Source organism: Lissotriton helveticus, chromosome 8 (assembly GCF_964261635.1).
Source record: "Lissotriton helveticus chromosome 8, aLisHel1.1, whole genome shotgun sequence".
Lineage (NCBI taxonomy): Eukaryota > Metazoa > Chordata > Amphibia > Caudata > Salamandridae > Lissotriton > Lissotriton helveticus.
Genome location: NC_136069.1, coordinates 1,572,137,465 through 1,572,163,480, shown reverse-complemented (window position 1 = coordinate 1,572,163,480; position 26,016 = coordinate 1,572,137,465). Strand labels below are relative to the sequence as shown.

The following is a 26,016-nucleotide window of genomic DNA, read 5'->3' as shown; positions in this document are numbered from 1 at the left end:
CATTACTTTTCCAATGGTTGAGCTAATCTCAGACAATGTGGAAAAATGAGCAAGCGCCATTGTTGGTGAAAAAATGCTAGTTGGGGAAAGGATGTACTAAAGGTCTGTACAGACAGATCACCCAAACTCTAGCATACAAGGTTCGTCTGCCATGAACATGTGTTAATGAAGTAAGTCCTATCACAGTGTGGTTTCAAGCCTTTTTATACATACCAATGTCTCTTGTCACCCCTATTCCAAAGCCCCGAATTAATTCAGTGTGCCAAGATTTCTGCCTGCCATTCCCCTGAGCTCCCACCGACCTCCAAACAATCTGAAGAGGCAGTTTTAGAAAGGGCAGAAATTGCCATTGCTCAATCTATTCTGAGCTCTTGGACGGGATAAATGAGGTGTAAGTCACAGGAGAAATTTAAAGTGCTTCCTATCAGTACGAGTCACCACCTCACTACCAGTGAGAGTGCAGGAAGGGATCCTCTTCTGCACAACCCAAGTTGACTCTGTTATTTCCATGTTTGCGTTGTCGGCTCTGTGCTGCGGACGATAGCATTATTATTTATAGTATGCTTTGGCTGATCGTCTCTTATGTGCTGGTGATCATGTTACCTGCAGCGGAATGGTGAGTCGGCCAAAAAGGTAGGTTCTCGAAGCTGGCCTGAATGTTCTTAATTATCTTCAGCCAAACAATGTTTTGCTGACAAATCATTCAACAGCTAAATAATCCAGTCAAAGATGCACTTTGCACAAAATTTCTGTCTCCCCTTCCTCCTTGAAGCAGGTATCAGATAGGAGCCTGCATTCTACACCATTGGAGGCCTGACTTTAAGTCCAGGCTGTTCATGCTGGGGCACCAAAATAGAAAGTGAAACAGTAATTCTGTACCTTTTATCGGTAAAGCAATTACCTTTAAGGACCTTAGCCAGACCAGCGTTATCCAAAAATATAAATCCCCACAGCAAGTAACGTAACCATTTCAGTATTGCCAAGCTTGAAATTCACCCTATCCGTGTTAGTTTTGAGATGCTAATTTAAACTCACAGTCAAACTAGTTTGCCATTATCTCAGTACATTAAGCTCTGTAGCCAAGCCAGCATTTCTCCAATGGATTAATATACCACAGCCTCCGAAGCATTACATTTAGGTTGGTTCCACTCCAGCATTTTTTTATTTTTATTTATTTTGAAAGTTTTATATAGCGCGAACAAGATCTTTGCAGATAACAGAGCGCTTTACAAAGGCAAGGGGTAAGTGAGTGGTAGGGTGGGTACACGAGGGAGCATAGTTAGGAAGGTAGGTCATCAATGCAAGTAGTACAAATAAGAGGGAGCATGAACAATCAAGTAGGTCGATAATACAAGTAAAACACATGTGCAAAGGGATCAAACAAGTAGTACAGATCGACGCAGAGTCTTAAAAGATCAAAAGTAGTAGTTCAAGTGTATTTAGCCATGAGGATAGCTTTAACTTCTTTCTTAAAAAGAAGAGTGGAGGAGATGAGCCTGGTTTCAGGAGGGAGTGAGTTCCAGATCCTAGGCGCTATTCCTGAGAAGGAGCGTTTGTAAGTTTTTTCCTTCCGGAATCTTCGAGGCTTCAGCAGAAGATTGTTTGTACTTCTGGTGGTTCTGGACCCGCCGGAAATTGTCAACTTCTGAGTGAGGTAGCCGGGTGATTTCAGGTGTATAGCCTTGTGCGTCATGCAGGCAATTTTCAGATGTATTCTGGCTTCAAAAGGCAGCCAGTTCAGGGATTTAAAGTCAGGGGAGATATGTGAGTGTTTTTTAGATCCAGTGATGAGTCTCGCTGCCGCGTTTAGTGAAGCTCTTAGGGGTGCAGTTGTAGTTAGGGGGAGACCGCAGAGGGCGATGCTGCCGTAGTCTATGCGAGGGATGACTAGTGCTTGTACTGTAGTTTGGAAGTCTTTGGCTGGGAGGAAGGGTTTAAGTTTCCTCAAGGTATTTATTTGGAAGTTCGCTCCCTTAGTTGCCTTGCTGATATGCTGCTGCATGTTGAGATTGGCGTCAAGTGTTATGCCTAAAGATTTTGCTGAATCCACGATGGTCGGTTGGACATTGAGTGCAGTTAGGTGCTTAAGCCAGGTTTGAGTGGTAGAGATTTTCGCGATGTCAGAAGGAACTCCGTTTTCATAGCATTGAGTTTGAGGTGGTTATCGGCCAGCCAGGATTGGGTGCTTCTGATCGTTGAGTTCAGACGCATAATGTCTTTGGGGGATTGTAGTTTGTGATATAGTTGAGTGTCATCGGCGTACATGTGAAAGTGTACATTGGATGCTTGTAGCAAGGTGGTGAGAGGTTCCATAACTAGGTTGAACAAAGTAGGGGATAGGCAGGATCCTTGGGGGACACCTAATGATACAGGTACTGGAGAGGACATCAAGTTGTTGCTCTTGAATTTCTGAGACCGGTTGTGTAGAAAGGAGGTGAACCACTGAAGAACAGTCCCAGAGAGACCCATTCTTGTGTTTAAGAGTTCGAGTAAGTTCTCATGTTTCACAGTGTCGAATGCTGAAGAGCGATCAAGAAGGATGAGGAGGCAGGTATCATTTTGATCTAAAATTTGGAGGGCGTCGTCAATTATGTGAGTCATAGCAGTTTCGGTACTGTGCCCTGCTCGGAAGCCTGATTGATGAGGGTTGAGGAGATCAAACTGTTCTATGTGCATTGTCAATTGTAGTTGAACGCATTTTTCCAACAGTTTGGCGAGAGTGGGAATGTTGGTAATCGGACGGTAGTTGTTTAGATCAGTGGGGTCGGCTGTTGGTTTCTTTAGTAAAGGTGTAACTTGTCCAACTTTGAGGGAGTCAGGGATGGTTCCTTGTTGAAGTGAGCTATTGATAATTTTAGTCCAGAGTGGGAGGAGCAAAGGGGGGAAGTCTTTTACAGCGTTAGCAGGAAGAGGGTCAGTGAGGTGATTGGATGGTTTCAGGGTGCTGAGTAGTCTGTCAATTTCTTCTTCAGAGTAAGTGCCAAAGGATGACCATGTTGCATTGTTTTTCGGTTCATTGGGTGTTATGCAGTGGGGTTTGGAGTAAAGGCTTGCGTCAATGAGGAAATCGCTCCTTATGTTGTCAGTTTTTTGGTTAAAGAAAGCAGAGAAATCTTCACAGGAAGGTGCATTGCCCATAGTGTCGACTGCTTGGGGTTGTTCCTTGGATTGTGATCGGATTAGCTCGAACAGTTTTCTTGGACGGTTTTTTGCTTGGTCGAGCTGGAGTCTGAAGAAATCTGATTTTGAGCGTTTTATTTTCCTGAAGTATGGGTTTCTCTTTTTCTTCAGAATTTTTAGGTGCAGTGCCGAGGGAACAGATCTCCAGGTGCGCGCTCTGCCATTCGCATGGCCCGTCTGTCTTCATTGAGACTCCCGTCGTACCAAGGGTTGGAGATCTTGGTGGAGACTCTTTTCAGTTGCAACGGTGCAGCCTCATTGATTATTGAGGTCATAGCGTTGAGATAGTGGTCAGATAAATACTGAACGTCAGTAACGCCGGTAGGGGGGAGTAGGAGATTGCAGCTGTTAGGGGGTAAAGAGTTTGGATTGAGTTTCTTCAGGTCTCTTTTCCAAACTTTGGGCTTGGAGGATTGGACCGGGATACGTTTAACTTTTTCCTTGATGAAGAATGTGACAATATGGTGATCTGACCAGTCACAGGGTTGGATTGAATCAAGTTGAATGGTGCCTTCTTTGGAGATGATAAGGTCGAAGATACAGCCTTTGCCATGGGTCGGGCTGTTGCAAATTTGGGTGAGGTCAGAAGCGTTAAGGAAATTTTTGAGGCTATTAACCACTGCGTCACTGCAATCATTCCAGTGAAGATTGTAATCGCCAAGGTAAATTTGTGTGTTTTGCCGTCCTGAGTTGATTGAGATTGTGTCCATGAGTTGTTGGGAGAAGATGAGGTTGTCCCCAGGTGGGTGGTAGATGATGTGTAGTGAACGTACAGGTTTGTTTTCACTGATGACATCAAGGCAGAAGTATTCACAGGAGGTAGGAGAAGGGGCGATGACTTTATTAATTGAGAGGTTGCTCTTGTAAATGCATGCGATTCCACCGCCTGTCTTGCTGGACCTGTCAAGTCTAATGATGCAGTAGTTGGGGGGGACTAGGATATCCATGATAGGAGTAGAAGATTCAGTTAACCATGTTTCAATTAGGATGGCTAGGTCAAGGTTCAAAGAAATGATGAGATCAGCGACCTCCGAGGAGTGTCTTTGGGCCGATCTACAGTTGAGAAGTGTGCATTTGAGTCTTGGGGTGCAGAGGGAGGAGGAGGGATCTAGAGTGAGAGGGACTTTTGTGAGGTTGTTGGGGACGGAGCCTCTGTTGTTATGCGTGGGGTGTCTGAGAGGGTTGGAGAGAATCGTAGGAATGGACAGGTGTGTGGTGGCTAAGAGGTTTTGGCGAGCCGGGACATATGTGCGGAGTAGGGTGTGTTGTCGAGGTCCGAAAGAGTCTTGATAGTGCGTTGGGGGCGGTTGGAGGTATTGCGAGAGGGGATAGAGGTCCAATGTAGGGGTGAGTAGGATGTGAGGGGGATATGTTAGGTTGAGAAGTGGTGGTGGGAGGGGGGTGTCTGGGGTGTGTGAGGAGTAACTCTTTGAGGGTGTGGAGTTCTTCTCTCACTTGGAGGAGGGTGGCCATGATCGTGTCCAGCGTGGGGTTGGGGGAGGGCACTGAAGGAGAGCAAGTGTCTAGGTTACTGGAGTAGGGGGGAGAGGGGTGGGGGTGTTAGTGAAGTGATTGGAGTTGGAGGTGTTAGTGAGTGTGTTGGTGTTCGGGTAGGTAGGGAGGTTGGGGGGGGATAGTGAAAGGATTAGTGATGGTGTTGGTGTTATTGGACAGGGAATCAATGATAGGGGGGGTGAGGCAATTGCGGGACGTGTGGAGGCTGGGCGTTGCGGGGGTGTCAGTGTGGTAGAAGGGAGTGAGAGTGGGGGGGGAGAGGTTGAGGGAGGAGTGAGGGCCAGGAGTGGCGGGAGTGCAAAGAGTGGGGGGGGGGAGGTTGAGGGAGGAGTGAGGGCTAGGAGTGGCGGGAGTGCAAAGAGTGGGGGGGAGATGGGTTGGGAGAGAGTCATGTTGTGTGGGGTGCGGTCAGGTGAGGTGGGTTGTTCTGAGAAGCTAGTCGGAAGTGTGGGGTTCTGGTTATGTGGGAGTGGGGTAGAGGGGGTGGGGGTGGGGGTGTTGGTGGCGGAGGGGAGATCCGCGTCTGGGATTGAGGAGTGTGAAGTGTATGTATCCGGGGGGTGATAGAGTAGAGTACTGGGGGGAGGGAGGAGGTGCGTGTTAGTGGTAGGAGGTGCTGTGGGGTCGAGGATGTTGGGATTGGAGGCCGGATGGTGTGGGATCTGAGTGTTGGAAATGTATTCTTTGAAAGTGGGGAACAGGTTGTCAAATAGGTCAAGGTTTCTGTCTGTGGATTGAATTAAGATAGTACCGATATTGTAGATAGTGATAGATGCTCTAGCTGGGTAGAGTTGGGATGGTGTGGTGGAAAGTGTTATGCCATGGGCAGTTTTCCTGGAGGTCGAGATGGTGAGTAGGGTGAGGAATGCTTTTCTGCATTGTGCTCTGCGTACAGTGTAAAGAATGATATCGGTGCTCTTATGTGGTCCATAGGCAAGCTATTTCCACATTACCCAATTGGAGAAAGCAACATAGACAGTCCGTATTGCCTCTGTAGGTTAAAGTTCTTCACCAGGCCCGGTCCATATTAACCCTTATATGCACCATAGCAAGACCAGCATTGTAGTTCTACTACTGTGCTGCTGTGTCCTCCCTTCCTGCTCCTCCAGTTGCTATAGTCCTCCTTGATCATATGTACCTGCTCACCTCTCACACATTGGTGTTGGGACTGGGCCACAAAGAGAAGAGCGAGCTACTAAACCATCCCCCCGTGTCCATGGTGTACACTGTGCACAGACTCTACCTGCAGCCTTAGTTCCAATCAGTATATTCTCGGCCCCGTCCACTGTGTAGTCCGCTAAATACATGTACAATGATTTGCTGTATATCTGCCCGTGCATTGATTACAAGCCATTTAGCCATTTGGGGGTACCAGGAAATCCACCAGTGCTCAAAGCAGCCCACCTCAAGCCCATCACCATTGTGGTTTTCTTTTCTTGGGCACGGTTGTGATCTGCAGTCTTTTCCTAAGACTCCTCTGGTATGCGTTCACCCCCCTTTAGGTCATAAATGTTATTGCTCTTGCACTGTTCAACTTACCCAGGTCCAACCCTGCTCCTACTCCATATAATGCAGCATGGACTCACGGTCTACTACCCAAAATAGAGACCAGCTGCATCCCCTATTCTATATAGTTATCCATGACCTAGCAACTCGTATTTGTCGTGCATCATTTGGTCACAACACTCTGACCTCCAGCACATCCTCCCCACCCTGCACTGGAATCGCATGCTACTGGATCTAGGAGTACCCTGTACCTCCCAGCTTACAAGCAGGTCTTCAAAGCCCATTGTATTGTGTTGTCAGATTTATAGTTATTGGAAAATTAGGCATTGCAGATCTCGTAAAGCTTCAAAGCACTCATACAGCAGACAAAGAAAAAAGGTTCCAAAAGCATAAATAGCATATAAATCACACAATGAAGTAATTAGCTGATAAACTAGAATATTACATTCAAAATATAATACTTGAAAGCAACGGATGCTTCATGGCCAAGGGAACGCCACTATCAGCCACCCTGTCCTTTTGGAAGTCTTTTCCTTCCCACCACTCCAAACTCCGATTCTCTCTTCGCACCTCCTGCCTTACTCATGTGTGCTGTTTGCTAATAAACCACATTTTTTGTCAAGTTACAAAATAAATGCAAATATTGCTCTGCCCATAAACCAGTGATCATGGTTTTTCTTTTGGTGTATGAAATCTGCTCTCCTCTGTTCTTTCCTTGCAGAGTGGACAATGCACAATATGTCTGTGCTTGTTGCTGTGTTTGTTAAAGCTGCACTCTCATATCTGCTGTTGGTTCCATGTAGCTTGCTGTTTCCTGGACTATTCCTAGACTACTCATCAGCCAGTTCTGCTGCTGGTGCTCTTCAGAAGTTCTCTTTGCTCCACCTTCTGATGTAGCTGTGGCTCTGCCCCCAGTCCCACCGTCTGTGCCCTGACTCCTCATTATCATTCAGGCTCTATTCTCCACCTCCCCAAAACCGAAACAACTCAGGTTGAGGAGGACATGATGGAGTTGAAGAACAGGGTGATTGTCGGGGAAGAAGGTGTGCAGATAAAAACTGGATGTCACAGGTGATCGATCCTGATGAGAGAATGCACACGCCTGAATTTTAAAGAATAGATGCCTAAATTAAAATAAAATGAATGAAACAAAAATATGAACAATACATTATAAAGATGTAAAATGAGTAAGAAATGCATCCAAAATTCGAAAACAAAATTCATTTAAAGAAAACAAATTTAACATTGGGAGCCGGGGCTGTGGCTTACAGCACTGTTAAGAATATATTATGCATGCGGTACCAAGACCACTGCTGGTTATCACCGTGATTCCTGTCCTGATTGTGCAAGACAGTAATTAACTAAGGGCCTGAATTAGAAGTCGGCGGAGGGGAGCACTCCTTCACAAATGTGACGGATTTCCCGTCAACCGGATTCCGATCACATTCTGTCCTATGGGGATCGTAATACGCGGATGGGATATCCGTCACATTTGTGACTGAGTATTCCCTCCGCCAACTTCCAAAGGCGGCCCCAAGTCATTTGTTTTGAAGGAATTGAAAACTTTAATAGAGAGTGTGTTCTCACTTCCATGACTGCAATGTTCAGGTCTTTCCAGTATTTCCACCTCCAGGGGTTACCCATTTCACCTGGAGAGTGGGCGGCTGGATACATTAGCAAGCTTCATTGGTTCAGTGGAAAGGTGATTTACTTAGACATCTGTCCATGAAGTCGCCTTGAGCGATTAACATGTCTTTATTTTACTTTTAGTCACTGAAAAGAGGTATGAAACGGAGTCCTGCACAGACAGTGAAAGTGAATCAGCAAAGCCGAAGCCTGCAGCACCTAAACAGTCTGCTCCTCCTGCTGCCAAGCCGGAGCCCAAAGCTTCCAAGAAGGCTGCTGCGGCTCCCAGCAGAGGAGTGAAGCAGTCCTCCATCATGGGCTTTTTTCAGAAGAAATGAGCCTGACCATCTATTACTGCCCGTTGGATCATCTTGAGAAGATGCTGCTTCCTTGCCATCAGCCTGAGCGAGGGTACGAGTCCCAGAGGAGAGCAATGATGACGGTGTTGGATATCTTGCTTACCGTGTAAGCAAGCACTCACATATATGGACAATTTTTTCATGCAATCAATGTTTTTATTCTTCTGAGTTTGTTTCGTAATCTTCTTTTGTGTTTTTTCATGATATGAAAAGATCATCAGTTGGAGTAAATGTATTTCTGGCTATCAGCTTGCAGGGAAGACTTCTAGTTACTCTCTAGCAGTGTTCTGATGAATGTCATTGCTGTCTGCGTTCCACTGAAAGATATGCTCATGGATACTGAAGCTAATTTGTTATAAAGCAGGCCGCCTGTTCTTGCTGGGAGTTATTCCGTTCTATGCGAGTGTTTGTGCACTCCACTGCTCGTCCGGACAAAGCTATGCCACAGCAATGGCATCCCACTCTCCGTAAACCAATCACATGGAGATGCTGACCCGTTCATTTCTGATAGACCTCAGATTCAATGTTATCGCATTATGTAAAGTTGTTCAAATGGATTTAAAACTAACTTCGCAATGTGTTTATAAGGGAGGGGAAGGGCTGGGGAGTATATGTACAGTATGAATTGTGTTTGCTGGATGAGATTCCATTCACTTTAACACAGAGTAAACCATTCTCTAGTCTAGCCCCTCCGGAAATTAAGCTATTACACTGACAAAAGCGAAGGAAACTATTTTTCATTACAAATGTTGCTCCAAGATTGTTTAAAGGAAACACAGACTTCAATATATCACAAAAAGCTATAAATAAACATTTTCTTTATTGTAGAAAAAAGTGTGAATTGTATATTATTGTGGTTGTGATAAGCTTTACTGTTGTCTCGCCAGATCACCTGCACCCCCTCTGCTATGAAATATTGTTGCAGGTCAGCAAAATCCCTGATTTGGATCACTCTACGCCCGTCTACGCCCTTCCGCGCCTGGATCGCGCCCAGCGCCAGACCCCCTGGCCCCCGCAAAACCCACTCCAACCGCATAACATACGACGCCGCAACCCTCTCAGCCCTTAACCCCGGCCGTCTCCCAAATTGCTACCAAGCCGCCCCAGGACACACCCATGGACCCTTCACCTGCCACTCCTGCAAGTTCGACTGCACCATGACCCACACCAAATCCACAAACTCCAAACAGAGCTCCGATACTAACCACCTAAAGTGCATCCTGCTCAACACCCGCTCGGTCCACAGACACTCCATTGAACTCTGGAACCTGCTTGACACTACATCGCCGGACGTCGCCTTCCTTACAGAAACATGGATGAACGCCTCATCAGCGCCCGACATCGCCATAGCCATCCCGGACGCATACAAGATCATCTGAAAAGATCGTACCAACCAAACAGGAGGAGGCATCGCCATTGTCCATAAGAACACCATCCGCATCACGACTAGTTCCGACGATAACCTCGCTACCGCCGAACACCTTCACTTCCAGATTCACACCGACCCCAAAACCACACTCAGAGGCACCCTCATCTACAGACCACCAGGACCCCGCACACAATTCAACTAAGACATCACTGACTTCATCAGCCCACATGCCCTCCCCTCCGAGAACTACATTCTACTGGGAGACCTCAACTTCCACCTGGAAAAGAAAAACGACAGCAACACCACCACCCTTCTAGACAACCTGGCCAATCTCGGACTCAAACAATTCGTTAACACCCCCACCCACTTTGCCGGACACACGCTTGACCCTATCTTCACCTCCAGCAAGCACGTCTCCTTCGACCAAACCACAGCTCTCCAATGGACGGACCACAGCTGCGTTCACTTCAACTACAAAAAGACCACGACCCACAACCCCCCACAACCCATTCCTCGAAGAAATTGTAACAAAATCACCACCGACCAGCTCTTCACATCGCTTCACCAAAACCCCCCTGCCAAATCATCGGACCCAAACCAAGCAGCCACCAACCTCACACAATGGATCACCCACAGCGCCGACGAACTAGCACCCTTGAAAAACCATCTAATCAAGCAAGGTAGCAAAAAAGCCCCCTGGTTCAACGAGGACCTTAAGAAATCCAAGAAGTTCTGTCGTACTCTCGAGAAAACCTGGAGAAAAAACCCAACCACTGACAACCTAGCCACCTTCAAGAACGCCACCCGCAAACCCCACCAACTGATCCGATCCACCAAGAAATCAGCATTCAAGGATCGACTTGACAACAATGCTCAAAACAGCAAGGAACTATTCAACATCGTCAAAGAATTTACTAACCCCACCGCCGGCACCAACGACATCACCCCCTCCCAAGACCTCTGCGACTCTCTATCTTCATTCTTCCACAACAAAATCGCCGAAATACACAACAGCTTTGAAAACCAGTCCGAAGACCAGTCCACTCCACCCACCTCCGAACCAAAACCGCACTCTAACAACCTTTGCACCTGGAACCCAATCAACACCGAAGACACCATCCGCCTGATAAACTCCATCCACTCAGGATCGCCAACCGACCCATGTCCCCACCTCATTTTCAACAAAGCAGACTCCATCATCGCACCCCATCTCCGCGATGTCATCAACTGTTCCTTCAACTCCGCTACCTTCCCGTAAAACTGGAAACATGCCGAACTCAGCGCCCTTCTGAAGAAACCCACAGCAGACCCCACCAAACTTAAGAACTACCGCCCCATCTCGCCCCTCCCATTCCCTGCCAAAGTCATTGAGAAAGCCGTCAACAGTCAGCTCGCCGCCTTCTTCGAATCCAACAAATCCCTCGACCCTTCACAGTCCAGCTTCCGAGCCAAGCCAAACACAGCACCTAAACCGCCCTCATCGCAGCAACAGACGACATCCAAACTCTACTGGACAACGGAGAAACAGTTGCTCTCATCTTACTTGACCTCTCCGCAGCCTTTGACACAGTCTGTCATAGCACCCTCATACAACGCTTCAGCAACGTCGGAATACAAGGAAAAGCATTGGACTGGATCATCTCGTTCCTCACCGGAAGAACCCAGAGAGTCCGCCTCCCCCCTTTCAAATCAGAGGCCACCGAAGTCATCTGCGGCGTACCACAAGGATCATCACTCAGTCCCACCCTCTTCAACGTATACATGAGTCCCCACGCATCCATCGCACGACAACTCAACCTCAGCATCATCTCCTACGCAGACGACACCCAGCTGATACTCTCCCTCACCAAAGACCCAAACACCGCCAAAACCAACTTACACGAAGGAATGAAAGAAGTAGCTGAGTGGATGAATAACAGCCGATTAAAACTAAACTCGGACAAAACGGAAGTCCTCATCTTAGGGTCATCCCCCTCTGCCTGGGACGACTCATGGTGGCCACCGGCCCTGGGTACCGCACCCACACCTACGGACCACGCACGTAACCTAGGCTTCATCCAGGACTCCTCCCTCTCGATGAACAGACAAGTCAATGCCGTCTCATCATCATGCTTCAACATCCTACGCATGCTCAAATAAATCTTCCGTTGGATCCCCACCGAAACAAGAAAGACAGTCACCCACGCACTGGTCACAAGCCGACTGGACTACGGAAATACCCTGTACGCCGGAACCACAGTCAAACTACAGAAAAAACTCCAACGCATCCAAAACGCCTCAGCCAGACTCATATTGGACATTCCTCGGCAAACCCACATCTCCGGCCACCTGAAAAACCTCCATTGGCTCCCTGTCAACAAGAGAATAACGTCCGTCTCCTCACCCACGCACACAAAGCCCTCTACGACCTAGCACCCGAATGCCTCAACACGCGACTATCCTTCTAAACTCCCCCCCCGCCAACTACGATCGTCCAATCAAGCCCTCGCCGCAATCCCGCACATCCACAGATCCACCATGGGGGGAAGATCCTTCTCCTACTTAGCGGCCAAAACCTGGAATTCTCTCCCCACCCACCTACGACTTACACAGAATCACCTCTCCTTCAGAAAGCAACTAAAAACTTGGATATTCGATAAGTAAAGCACCTCCCCCCTCAAGCGCCTTGAGACCCTCTGGGTGAGTAGCGCGCTATACAAATTTTTGAACTTGAACTTGAACTCTTGTATTAAAGTTATTCCTCAAGTTCTCAGAATGGATTTAAGTAATTCGAACACAACAGGAATTATATGCCTTAACCAGGGAAGATATCATATACAATAGCAGTTGTAATGCAAAGTAAACAATGTAACACAAAAGAAAACTTAATCTTAAGTCATTATGATCAGGCCTGGGCGGACAATTACGATACGCTCGCGTAGTTTGCGCTACTTCGCACTACGCGAATTGCACGTAGCACAGTGGAAACAAGTAACGTAGTGCAGCAGTCATTTTTTGCTTGCTCGCGGTCCTCAACATCAAGTTGACGACCGCGAGCAAGCAAAATGACATCCCGGCGAGACTTTTTCCTCGTTTGCGATCAGCAACATCAAGTTGCCGATCGCGAGCGTGGAAAATAATCCTCCCGGCGAGATTCTCAACGTGGTGAGGTCAGGTTTCTCATTGCGAGTGGTCGTGTATGCTCGCAACCGCTCGCGATGAGAAACTACCAGTCCACGTTGCGAAAGCTGCTGCTCGAGTAAAAATCTACTCGAGCGGCAGAAAACGACAGCTTGCACTGTGCGAGATGCCGTTTTCAATGATTGCACAGTGCGGACAAGCATCAACACTTTGCAATCATCCCCGAACATGCTACTACGCAGTTCGCGTAGTGCTACGCATAGCTCGCGTAGTGCGAAGTGCACTTCACGTAGCTTCGTGCAGCGCTACTTCGCAAACTACGCCCAGGGTTAATTATGATGTCCCTTGCATGAAGGTCCAACAGAACAAATTAACTTATCCATACAAATAAAAGACAAACATTATCCAAGCCAATAAAGTCTTGGCTTACTGTGCGAATGCATGCAGCTTAGCACATTTGAGCAAGAAGCACAGGAGAGAGCCTGCAGGAGCACACACAGACGCCTATCATAAATAGGTCCTTCAGGCCGTTCAATGCAAGTACTTGAGTGGAGGCGGAAGGATACATCCAAACAACCAATAGTATTAGGTGAGAGATAATTACTCCACTTGGTAAAGTAAGACGTCATTGGCATAGTCTCAAGTCAGTTGCTGAAAGAGGATGATTGAAAAAAACCAGTGGTTGATGGGAATGGATAAATCTATATTAGCAACAGGCCTGTTTGCCAGCTGTGCTGTCAAAAGCCATACCTTAAAAAAAGATCAATTAATTGGCAAACTAGAATCTCATGGTTGTCACCAGTGGAGCTCATAGATAATTTAAAAAGCTATCAAACTCGCATCGATTTTATTGGCTCTTTTGATGGCTCCTTATAGCACCCAGGCATATCACTCTCACGACACAGACCGCCCAAAAGACCGGACGTAGATTAAGGAAGGTTATAGCAGATATTTGAAGCGTGGAATATATGAATTAGTTACCAGAAACAATTATTGATCTTGATAACTTCTAGCTCACAGGGTTCAGAACCCTGTGATGCCGCAAGTGTGACCAGAGTGTCCTACTTCAGCTCACCAGGTCATTATTTCCTAATATGAAGTTATGTCGCTTGCAGGTGTTTCTGACAAAAATCCCCCAAATTGTGTATGATCATATTGTTAACATATGTAAGAATGTACATCTACCCCAAAGTTCTCTCATTGTTTCAGTCCTTATTATAGCACCTTGTTCAGTGTAAGAGAGATCCTTCTCAACTATTTGGTTACCTATAACGTGCGCTTACACCATTTAGGTTACGCTGTGCTACATAAGAATGTAAATAAATAAGGGTCGGGCACAGTTATGATTGGGCCCTACAGCCTCAAATGCTGAGGTATGAAAATGAGTGCACAGGCACAGCCACAAATGTCCAGGCCCAGTTACAACTTGTGCAACCAATATATACAAAGGTATAGCCTCATTATGCTGGGGTGTAGTCTGAACGGAGTAACCAGCCCCTTACTGTACGGGGTTATCCTTAGGTATTTAGTGCAGCCGTCCCATGTGTAGGGTAAGTATCAACAATTCCATGTTGACTCCCCATGTGCAGATTTAGCCTCCAATTAATTGTGCAGTCTCTACATAAGCAAACATGGCCAGTGAGGTATCCATATGCACTGATCTAGCCTCAGCTGCCTAGTGCAGTGTCCCTCAAGCACAAATATACTCTCCAGTGAAATGAGCAGCTCCCCCCTGGAGATGTATAGCCCCAAATGCATATCGCATTGTACCTGTGGGCAGATTCAGACATCAAGTACCGAGTACAGCCTCTTCATGGGCATGTTGTCTTAGGCACACATTACACGTGTAATGGTATAGCATCTGATACATATTAATGCCACTCACATTCAGGGCTGCCAAGATTTGAAAGAGCTATGACGTCAGTATGCTAAGAATTGGTGGCATATGCTCAGTGAACGTCCATAAATCCCAAAATTAGTATAAAATACAGTGTAGGTTTCTCAAGCGCATGTTTAGCCTCAAATACGAAGTTCAACAACCCCTTGCATGTACTGTGCAAACTCTTATGCACCGGTGTAGCTCAAATGCCTCTCCCTATGCACAATTAGGGCCTCAATGCCCAGTACATTGACACCATATCCAGATATTCCCTCAAATGACCAATGCACCCTCTATGTGCAGGTTTACCATCAAATGTGAAATGCAGCTTTGCTACATGCATGTTAGTCTCAGGTGCCTAGAAGCCCTTTCGCTTGTGCCAGATTTGCCTCAAGTGAAAGATGTGGGTTACCTTTCAGCATCAAATGCCCTGTGCATCTTCTCTTGTGCAGGCTTATCTTCAAATTCGGTCTTAAAAGCGCAGTGCAGCGCCTCGTTTAGGTTTAGCCCCAAATGATTAGTGCATATTACCTATATGCAGATTCAGTCTCAAATGCCCAGTGACCCCCACTGCCAAGGCAGGTTTAATCTTAAATGCACAATGGAGGCTCCCTATACGCAACTTCCCCATATGCAGGAGCCTCAAATGCCTGGAACATCATCACTTAATACCTTGCGGCATTCTATTAACTGAGGTTCCCAAGGAACTGACTGTTCCAGTAGCTCTAGCTCTGACCATCAAGCGAGGGACCAAAAGTTTACAAGCAATGAGGAGTCGGACATATGGACTTCTAGTCCCAGCACCTATGGGTTCAGGTGAAACTGGGTTGTTGAGATGCAGTTAACATGGGGCCAACACTGAAGAATGCAAATTATCCAGGGGGGGCGAGGGAAGAAGTGTATGGTTCAAAGTGCAGATTCACAGTTGAGCTAGAGCCCAATACCTATAGCCAAAAAGGTACATTACAACATGCCATAATGGGAGTAAAGAATAAATTAGGTTTTACTGTGCACATTCAATCCATGGTGCAACAAGTTGAGAAAATAAATATGAAACATCCTGTTTGATCACTCACACCCACAAACACCTCACACTCTCCGAAACCGTGGAATACATGAGGAATGGAAGTCCGAAGAAAATCCCTGCTAAATGGATTTCAGGGAATGGGAAACTTCTTTTTATATGGCTCATAGTTTGCCTTACTTCAGCTAAATGTTTGGTAATCTGTAAGTTGGTCATCTTTGCTTAAATTGCTGTTAAATATATTATATATATATATATATATATATATATATATATATTTATTATTTTTTTTTTTTTAAATAAAAAGACAAATGCTTAAAAAACAAGCTTCTGAATGTACTAGCTGTCATATTAGCCAAGGTGTTCTGTACTGGAATCTAAGCCCCAGTTTTTATTTTATACGGACAGGGGAGGGACTAGGTTGTCTTGCCGTCTTCCAGGGTGAGTTTTAGGTCTGGCTTGACGGCGCCGCGGCCGACATGTTACCGATAGAAGTATCTCATTTCATGCTATTTGCTGTTTGGAGTATCCACCTTCTAGAAAGTGCTTTCATTGGAATGCATAAGGGACTATTTTACATCTGAAAATTATGGTTGATCATAACATAGACTGTCACATTCAAATGTATCTCCTATATGCATTGTATACAGAAAGCAGTTCTTTTTTGCTACTTTCTTCCCCGCATTGGCAACGTTAAAATGGAACACTTTAGTTTTAATAAGCTTCATTTGTGCATAAAATGCAGGTAAACAAAATTTGTGAAAAAGCCTGTACATATGCGCACTGGTACATTAAAGCTAGACCCATTTGTTACTATATACATGCCTTAAGAAATGTAACCTATATACCCTGACATAATGAACAATTTGCAGGTTGAAGGCAAGTGCTTGGGAAAACTTCTTGATATTGACCCCAACCACACACTTCCCCTGTGGACTGCACACTGTGCGCAAACTTAGCGTAAAGATAAAAGCCACTGGCAGGCTAACCTTAACCGAAGACCCAATACTTAATTGGCTGGTGCAGGAAATGATGGAAGACCACACCTACTGCCGAGTTATGTAGTATAGGGGAATATCCTGATTAGTTAACAGGAACCTGGGGTATGTGAATTGGATAGACAAGAGCTCTTAAAGCAAAGCGAACTCATGAACGATTGTACCACAACAATCCATTTTTAATCAATTAAAAAACTTTATGAACCATTACATATTTATTAATGCAAGAATACATTATTGGAGAAAAAACTTTAAAATGGTGAGAAAAGCTGAAGGTGCAGGAAAAGGCGATCTGTGCTTAAGCGAATCAGACAAACGTGTACAATAATGACAAGTGAAAATAAGTGTTTATAACTACACAATCAAAAAAGAAAATAGAAATGCGTGAGTTGTATTGTCAAATGAATACACTTTTGTAATACTGCGGGAGGTTCATATGGAGGTAGTCCACAATGTTTTGATCTTGAAAGATAGGATGGCCATCATCAGGAGCGAGATTTGAAGGCTACAGTAGAGGATTGACATGAAGGGCTGCAATTATATGGTCCAGTATAAGAAGTTGGCCAAAAAATTGAAGCACAGCCTCCTAAATTAACCTGAATGATGCTGTGCTGAACCTATAAAGTGAAAATCGAGCACCTCGACTGCAGCGATGTAACGGAAGAGACAAATGGAGCCCAGCCAAAAATGTAACCAAAAATTGACATGGACAAATAAGAGCATGATTTTTTCACATTATTGAGGGTGGCTGGAGCAAACAAACCAGTGCAAGGAACAACAAAAGTCATGGTCCTTCTAGGCCACTATGAACAGCATAGAAGACCAGCTCGCACTATGAGTATATGTGGAGAGATTGTGACAACACTGCAAAATATGGCAGCTGCAGAAATGCATCCCAAAGCATGGATGCAGAATCAGACAGAACATTTGCTGCAGGCAAAGACGGACACGAAAAAGGAGGGAGCACAGTGTCCCAGTAAGAACACAGTGACCTAGTAAGAACAGTCAGACACCCAAGATACCTGGCAGGAGGGGACTCCAAAACAAGGGTGCACAAATGCAGCAAGGACAAACTGTAGAAATCTTTGACGAAGAGCCATTACCAATGATTGAGATACTGCTCCTCCTTGTCGCGGAGTCGTGCACTTGTCTAACTTATGTTAGCAGTATTTCATTTAACACAATCAGTCACTATAAATCAGATGACTCAATGCATTTACCACTTTTTCAGGCAGGTGTTCTTTTTCCATCCATTCTCTGAGTTTCCTCTGCCTTCCACCCACCCCTATGATCTTCCACTTAACAGGATTCTTAAGATGGCCAGTTGATTGGTGGTCTCATCGCCCCTAGCACTAAAATATAAAACATATTCGTGACCTGTTCATGAGAAAAAAGATATTGCATTGTGTTAACAAAATCTCTGTGCAGTTCACTATTCAATTTGCCAAAATTCAGAAACGTTCTCCGGTTATGATTGTTATTATTGCGTCTCACGAATTTGCAAGATATTGCATATTCTTTCAATTAACCGTTTGTCCAAGTTTTTATTGAACACTTGAAGGAAAAAACCTCCTGCAAAAAATAATTTGATTTTCAGCCAAACAAGACAAAAACTCTCATGAAGATTCACAAAGCGTGGAGAACCAAACTGTCGCAAATTAGTGCAATCCTAATCGTAGACAACAAGCCGCTTGTTCGGCCTTGAATCTCCTTTCTGAAGTATTTTATGATATTTTTCCCGTGGTTAAGAGTTGTTTAGTTCTAGGCAAATTATCTCATCACATTACTTCACTGTCTCGTGGCCAGCCTCCCAGAGAGTGGAGAGACTGGAGGACAGTGTGCTGCACATCCAGTAGCCGTAAAAGGGTCCAGGTGCTGAGAGTGGGGTGAGCTCATAATCTCTAGTGTTGATGAGCCATATAGCATGGTAGTCATCGCCCTGCAATTAGTAAATAAGGTGAGGGACCCAAAGACATATTTAGATTGATAAAAGCCTGCTTTCATCGAGGTGGAACAGGGTGTTCAAATATAGACATTCTCGGCATTTGGCCATATAAACTGATAAAATCCTAAACAGAAACAAACAAATACTCATTATCTATCTGATCTCAACCACCCATCTCCTTAGGGTTAGGAACATGCCTGCTCTGTCATTGTTAGGCCAAACTAACTCTTTAATACTTTCTAAGCTCTCTTTTCCTGTGATTTTAGGACCCGGGACCTCCCCCTCCTCCCAAAGCCCAATCCTCCCCCTACATTGCTGGGTAGTCTGCATTCACTTTAACATCTCTATTTTCAAACCAAATATATTTCTTAAATTTACATTACAGTTAAAAAATACTAAATGTATCCTCCTTTTGTAGTTCTTTCCAAACTTGACTCCACAATGTCACGAAATTCTTCACAATCCTTTTAACTCTGTCCTGTCCTCATGTTCCTCTTATTACATCCCCCCAATCCACAAACTAAAGGGGCGGGTGACATGGATTGTCTGCTTTCAGACGGAGAGGATGTCTACAAGTGCAGTGCCCCTCACTTTTTTAACTGCACACCTTTGTAGAGTGCCACCCGGACCCTACCTACGAAATAGTTGAGTAAACCTCTCGGGCCGTGCACAGACAGTAAGAGTACGTGTGTCGACTTTATTATACTCTGAGCCGGGCCTGCTGACCTTCCAGACCACATCTCCCTACTCTAGCGACTAGGAAGTTCATTGTGACCTCTGCACGGCGTGAACCCCTCCCATCTCAGCTGAGCGCAAAAAAGGCCTCTCCACTGCATCTCCAGGCAGCCAGCCAACCAACTAGTTCATGAAGTTCCCACACTGCTATCTGCCTGCTCTGGCGCAGCCCCAGTACACAGGCTTGGCTGATGCAGGCACAGCCCAGCTCATCCCTGTGAATCTGTGAATGCTGGCACCTACTTGCAGGTCCCAGAACCAGAGGAAGTGGAGTGGCTGCAGGCTGTTCACCCTCCAGGGTCTGTAGCATCGGGGGCACTGTATCGCACCCCGCCTGTTGGACTCTATTCACAACCGGCAATGGAACCGTTTTCTGGATGGAGCCAGATGATTGAACACAGAAGACAAAGCTGTCACTCAACTATAGCATGGCCGCCACGATCTTAGCTACACCATGAATGGACTTCTCCTGAGAGGCCTTCGCATCATGGTCCCAAGGACACTTTGGTTGTGAGTGGCCGACTTGGGGCACCAGGGCAAGGCTAAGACCAATGCCAGGCTAAAGAGGAAAGTTTGGTTCCTGGGGAAGGATGAGCTAGTAGACGAGGTGGTCCTCAAGTGTGTTCTCACCAGTCGCACCAGCGCAAGCCCCAGTGGCAACAGAGAACAGTGCTCTACGCCTATGGGCCTACCTCAGCATTAACTTGGGGAGTTTCCCAGAAGTGAATTTCTTTACTATCGTCATTATGGGCGACCATTCCAAATACCCAGTGGTGGAGATGACTCAATCCCCATCATTCAAAGCAGTGCTCCTGGTGCTCAAGAAAACAGTTGTACAAAAGGTATCAACTTGGGTGATTTCTGAGAACATTCTTAATTGATCCTGTCTTCGTTGGAGGGCAATAGATGTCTCTTCCACCCCCCCCAAGTTTAAGGAGGATACAGTTGATCTTCTCCAGAAAAAAGTTGCCTGACATGTTACATCTTGTGTCTGGATTCATTAGATTACTCACCAGATTGAACAACTCTTTGGATGAGTTTGCAGCATTGTCAATCTTTGCGGCAAAGTAGTTAACTCTTGCTTCCCTGATGGCGTAATGATATTTCTATGACTGCCTTCTTATTACTGATGTCTTCATGGGTTTTTCTCCTGATGCCTCTGGCACCACCCCAGCTCATGTATTGCACAGATACTGGGTGCTATCCCTGCAGTTGGTGATGCAAATGGCTCCATCTATGAGGCCGCCAGCACCACGTCCCCATCTTCTCTTACCCCCCTGGCAAGAAGCTCTGTGTTGCCGGTGCCAATCGCTCCTAGAATAGGAGCCTTTGTGGTCCTCCGATCTAAAAGGAATACCCAGAGACTGTTAAAGGAGAAACTGAACGAGGAGAAAAGACAGAGAAGGAGAAAAAGTGACTGTATCTTATGGTCATGCTTTAAATGACTCCTTTCGAGAAGATGCTGACCTACTGGACCTTTATGAAACTGTAGAGAGGAGGGACCAAGGTCCTATTGACCTAACTGTGGAGTTTGCTAGTCTTTCTTCAGTCAGTGGCATGGGTACCTCGTCGGAGTCTTAGATTGCATCAGCCCTCCACCAGAAGTTTCATTATTTCACTCTGTGATGAGTAAAGCAGTAGATGTTTTGGAGCTTCCCTTGCCATCCATCGAGTCAAAGACTAATGTTTTCATGGAAGTGCTGCAGCTCTCCATACCTTCTTCTCAGCTGTTGCTCCCCTTCAATGATGTTTTGCTGGATCCAGTACTTGCTGCATGGGGGTAACCCACTTCTGCTACAATGCTGAGTAGGTTGGTGGCAAGACATTATCACTGCTCCTGGCAATCTATCCTACTTGTCTGCACACCCTTCTCCAGAAAGCCTACTGATCCAAGCTTCTTGTTATTCTGTCGGGAGGCTTTCCAAACCACCCCATCAGACAGGAGCCTTAGCTATTATCCTACAGATAGTGGAAAGGGAGTATACGGTACCCTTCCAACAGGACTCCATTCCATCCCTCTAACCCTTTTCCCTGTCCAAAGATCACCTGTCCATTTTTCAAAATGAAGTGGCAAAACTGCTTTTGAAAAGAAAAATTAAGTTGGTGCCAGAGCAGGAAATTAGGAAAGGATGCCACTCTCCATATTTTCTTCTTCACAAGTAGGATAGTGGTCAGCGCCTAATCCTAGACCTCAGTGTCCTGAATGTTTTCATCAGGGATGAAACGTTTAAGATGCGGACTCTGCTTTGGAAGCAATAAACTGGTTGGTCTCACTTGATTTGCAGGATGTGTACTTGTATATTCTGATCCTGCTGCCATAATGGAAGTACTTGCTGTTTGTGATGGGTTCGACCCATTACCGATACACAGTAATTCTGTTTAAATTAATGTCGGCACTTCAGGTCGTCACAAAGGTATTTGCAGTGGCACATCTCAGATAGACAAGTAATCCCAGTATTACCATACTTGGATGACTGGCTGATCAAAGCTGAGGTGCCAGAGTTGCCGACATGCCATCTGCATTAAATGGTAGCTCTGCTGTCTGAGCTGGGCTTTTCGATCGGTCGGCCAACATTTCACCTGAAGCTCTTGCAACATCTGCTGTTCATAGGGGCATTACCCTTCTGCACACCTTTCCTACTCTTCAGAGGATCCAAGACATCCAGCAATGCTCCCATCCTTTCAGGAAGTTGTGCAAGTTCCAGTTCTGATGGTCTTGCACCTCCTCAGTTTGCTGGCATGCTATATTCTCCTGGTCACGAAAGCATATTGGCACATGAGGTCTACGCAGTGCTGACATCTTAGGCAGTGGTTCAAGCATACAGTATATTCGTCTGATATCATAATAGTCTACTGGAATGCTAAGGTGTATGTGGTGTGGTGGAGGACAGAGGAGGACCTTCTCCAAGGAATGTCTTGCCTCCTTTGGCCGTGACAGCAGTGTTGATGGGTGCCTCCACTCTCAGATGGGGATCAGGGGTCTCTGGTCTCCAGAAGTGCAGATGCTTCATGTCAACCTTTTGAGCTGCACGCAATTTGGCTGGCGCTCAAGATCTTCCACTCATCTATTTGTGGCTGCTCCATCCAGATGTTGACAAATAATAAAACCACAATGGGGTATACGAACAAGCAAGGAGGAGTAGCTTCTCGACGGGTTTGTCAAGAGGTGTTCAGGCTGTTTTCTTGAGCACATAGTCAAGGGATTTAGATAACAGACAATCACCTGATGCAGTCTCTGAATGTCGGAGTTTACATCCTGTGCTGGTGTTATGTTGCAATCACCTGTAGCACCATCTACTGGAGATACTCCTTGACATCTTCACTCTGTAAAGCACTTCTAAGATGGACTAGTTCACCTCTTCTGAAAATGCTCAGATCTGCTCCCTCTTTTTAGGGGAAGCTTGGGGGATGCGTTTCACTTGAGGTGGAACTTTCCGCTTCGCTGCTCATTTCCCCCATAGCCTTGATTCCTTGAGTTCTGAGGAATGTTTTCCAGGACCGGGCCAAAGTCATTCTTATTGCCCCAGACTTGCTGAGAAGGTTTGGCACACAGACCTCCTCCTGTTTCCCTCCCTTCAACTGTCTCTCAGGGAGGATCTCCTCTCCTAGGTCTTGCACCCTAATCTTCAGTTTCCACCTTCATGCCTGGAGATTGACTGGGACACCTCATGATCCTTTCAGCTATTGCCTGAGGAGGTGAACGTCATCCTGTCCGCTCGCCTCCCTTTCGCAAAATCTGTAAGTTCTAAGTGTTGGAATACTTTGTCTCTTGGTGCACGGGTCCCTTGCAAGCTCAATTGTCAGAAGTCTTCCAGCGCAGTGTGCATTTGGAACCCTCTGGTTACTTGGTGACAATGTCTGTGTTCCTGTGTCTCTCAGACCAACATTCCCTGTTCGAGTTCCCTATTGTGATCAGGTTCCTCAAGGCGATGACTAATTTGTACTCCCCTCGAATCCTTTTGTTATGCTGCAGTGGGACTAAATCTTATTCTTAACTTTTTTGATGGAAGCTTCTACATAGTTGTTAGTTGCAGTTGTTAACTATAAAGATAGTCTTTTTGGTTGCCATTACTTTGATGAGACAAGTCAGTGAGGTGCAATCACTGAGTGTCCATCCGCCATACACAACCTTTTTCTCTCACAAGCTGGTGTTGCATATCAGAGCTGCCTTCCTTCCCAGGGGTTATTAATCTCTTTCACCTTGGTCAGTCCATCACCATTTTATCTTTCTACTAGCAGCCCATCCCGACCTTGTCCGGGTGCAACAGGCTTCCCCGACCCCCGCCCGCCCCGACATTGTGCAGCAGCCCGGGCCCCCGCCCGGCCTGTCCCCCGCCTGCCCTGACCCCCGCCTGCCCTGACCCCCGCCTGCGCTGACCCCCGCCTGCCCCGACATGGGTCCCCTTACCTGAGCCGCCGCTCCTCCCGCCTGTCCGCTGCTCGCACCGCCGCTGGCCTGTCCGCTGGTCCTCACGTCACCGCGCCATGTCTGCCGCTCCTCGTCGCGCTCCTGGATGCCGCTCCTACCCGCGCTCCTGACGTGAGCACGCACGTCGCGGCCGGCGCTACTTCGGAGGGACTATTTTTGTTTTACTTAAAAAATTTTAAATAACGTTTTTTTAAAAATGTATATAGCCTATAGCCATCTACACACCCTGACGATTCCAACGGTGTATCGGGTGTGTGGATTGGCGCTGTGGTTCCCGAGTTTACCCGCCTCAAAGGCTGAAAGTTCTCACTTTATTATAGTAGTATAGATAGCCCACCCCATTCCATGAAGGGAAAAGGGGCAGTTGCATCGCCTCCTTCCTTGGTGGGTTGTTAGTTTTGACCGCACTAGGGACTTCAGATCGGACGACCAGTGCTTTGTTGGCTACTGTGGCAGTAGGAAAGCCAAATCAGTTCAGAAGTGGATGTTGTCCCGCTGGATCATCCTCTGTATTAAAACGTGCTATGCCTTTGCTGAAAAGGAACCGCATGGGGGTATCAGGGCTCATTCCACTAGGGCCAAATCATTGTCTTCCACCCTTGCAAGAGATATTCACATCGCAAAGATATGTAAGGCGTCAACAGGTTTAACAAACCGCACAATTTGGAGTCAGAGGTGCACAAGGACAGGCACTTTTCCAGATCTGTGCTCGAAGATTGTCTCATCTAACCATCCATCACTCTGCTTCCTGGGAAAGTATTGCTTGGGAATCTGTTCAACAGATGAGGAATCTGCAGACAGAAGTATCCATCAGAAGAAAAAAATATTTACCTTTGTTAACACTCTATCTGCAGATGCTCTCAGATCTTTCCACATCTTCTAATTAGAGTTTTGCACTACACTGTATCTAATCAATGCTGCTTCATCTCCTAGCCTCCAAGAGGTGAACAAAAGCAGAATGAAACGTACGTTTTTGCCCCAGGGTGGGCAGTATACAGCTTCAGTAACATGACCAGGCATCACTTCCAGCACAAACAGGGAACCAGCTCCACCTACCATTATTAAAGAGCTTTGAAGTTTCCAGATCCAGTCTGATGCCTGGGATTATTCAACAGATGAGGAATCTACAGTTAGTCTACTAACCAGAAAGATCATTACAGAGGGTAAGTAACTTTTAGTCTACTAACCAGAAAGATCATTACAGAGGGTAAGTAACTTTTAGTCTACTAACCAGAAAGATCATTACAGAGGGTAAGTAACTTTTCTCTGTGCTCAGTACCTGTTTCCATTGTTAACTCGACACCCCCATATTAGAGTATGAAGTGAAAGGCACAATTAAACAATTGAAGGTGGGCGAAGCGCTGGGCTTGGGCGGCTACAAAAGTGCATTTTATAAAACCTTCCTCCACAAGATACTCCCTTGACCAACATCAACGTTTAATAAATTAGCTTCTGCGGGCTCAGTGACACCTTCCATGACAGAAGCTGATGTATCACCCGTTCTAAAGCCTGGTAAAGACCCCTGAAGCTGTGGCTCTTATAGGCTGATTGCCTTACTAAATATAGGCTTTAAATTATATACCGAAATTGTAGTTAATAAATTGGACAAACTACTCCTGGGACTTATACACCCTGACCAGTCGGGCTTTGTTAGTGACTGACAAGCCCATGACCACCTGTAAATGAATCAATTTAATTCAAAAGTAGGGTCGTCCTGGTCACAATAGATTAAAAAAAGGCCCTTAACTGCGAGGACTGGGATTTTATGAGTTAGGTTTTGCAGGCAGTAGGTATTGGGACCCACTTCATCTCAATGATAATGGTCAACTATACAGTCCCCACAGAAAGAATAGCTTTCAGTAGCTAGGTCTGCTAACCCTTTAAACTGAGGAGAGGTACGATACAGGATGGCTTCCTGTCCCTCCCCTTGCTTGGTTTTAGTATGGAGCCATTAGCTGCCCACATTAGAGTATCCAAGACCAATAGGGGGCTTAGCTAGAACAGGCATCCTCTGTACCTTAAGACCAATGAAACATTATCAGGATATAAAATACATGTCTAAGACTGATGTACTTAATATCAACCCCCTGAAGAAAAAGGGGATGTTTTAAAGGTTGGATGTCTGCTTTGGTGGACTTCTAGATGGGATAAGTACTTGGGGATCCATCTCACACCCAAATGCCTGGATCTGTATCAAGCTAATTACCTCTTGTTACTCAATGAGATAATCTATGTGGGTGGGGACCTCTTTTCTTATCCTGAATGGGCTTAATCGATGTCATAAATCAGATTCCTATATCTGTTTTAGCCTCTCCGGATGATGGTAGAGGA

The 26,016-nt window shown here is 46.0% G+C and overlaps 1 protein-coding gene across 1 annotated transcript in view; it reads left to right on the top strand.

The window, feature by feature from the left end:
• Positions 1–9,020, top strand: part of POLD3 (DNA polymerase delta 3, accessory subunit) — a 102,841-nt gene extending 93,821 nt beyond the window's left edge. Inside the window, exon 12 of the mRNA XM_078658579.1 lies at positions 7,972–9,020. Within this exon, the coding sequence (XP_078514705.1) occupies positions 7,972–8,165 (194 nt within the window). The 3' untranslated portion in view covers positions 8,166–9,020. The remainder of the gene's footprint in view (positions 1–7,971) is intronic.
• The last annotated feature ends 16,996 nt before the right edge of the window (positions 9,021–26,016 follow it).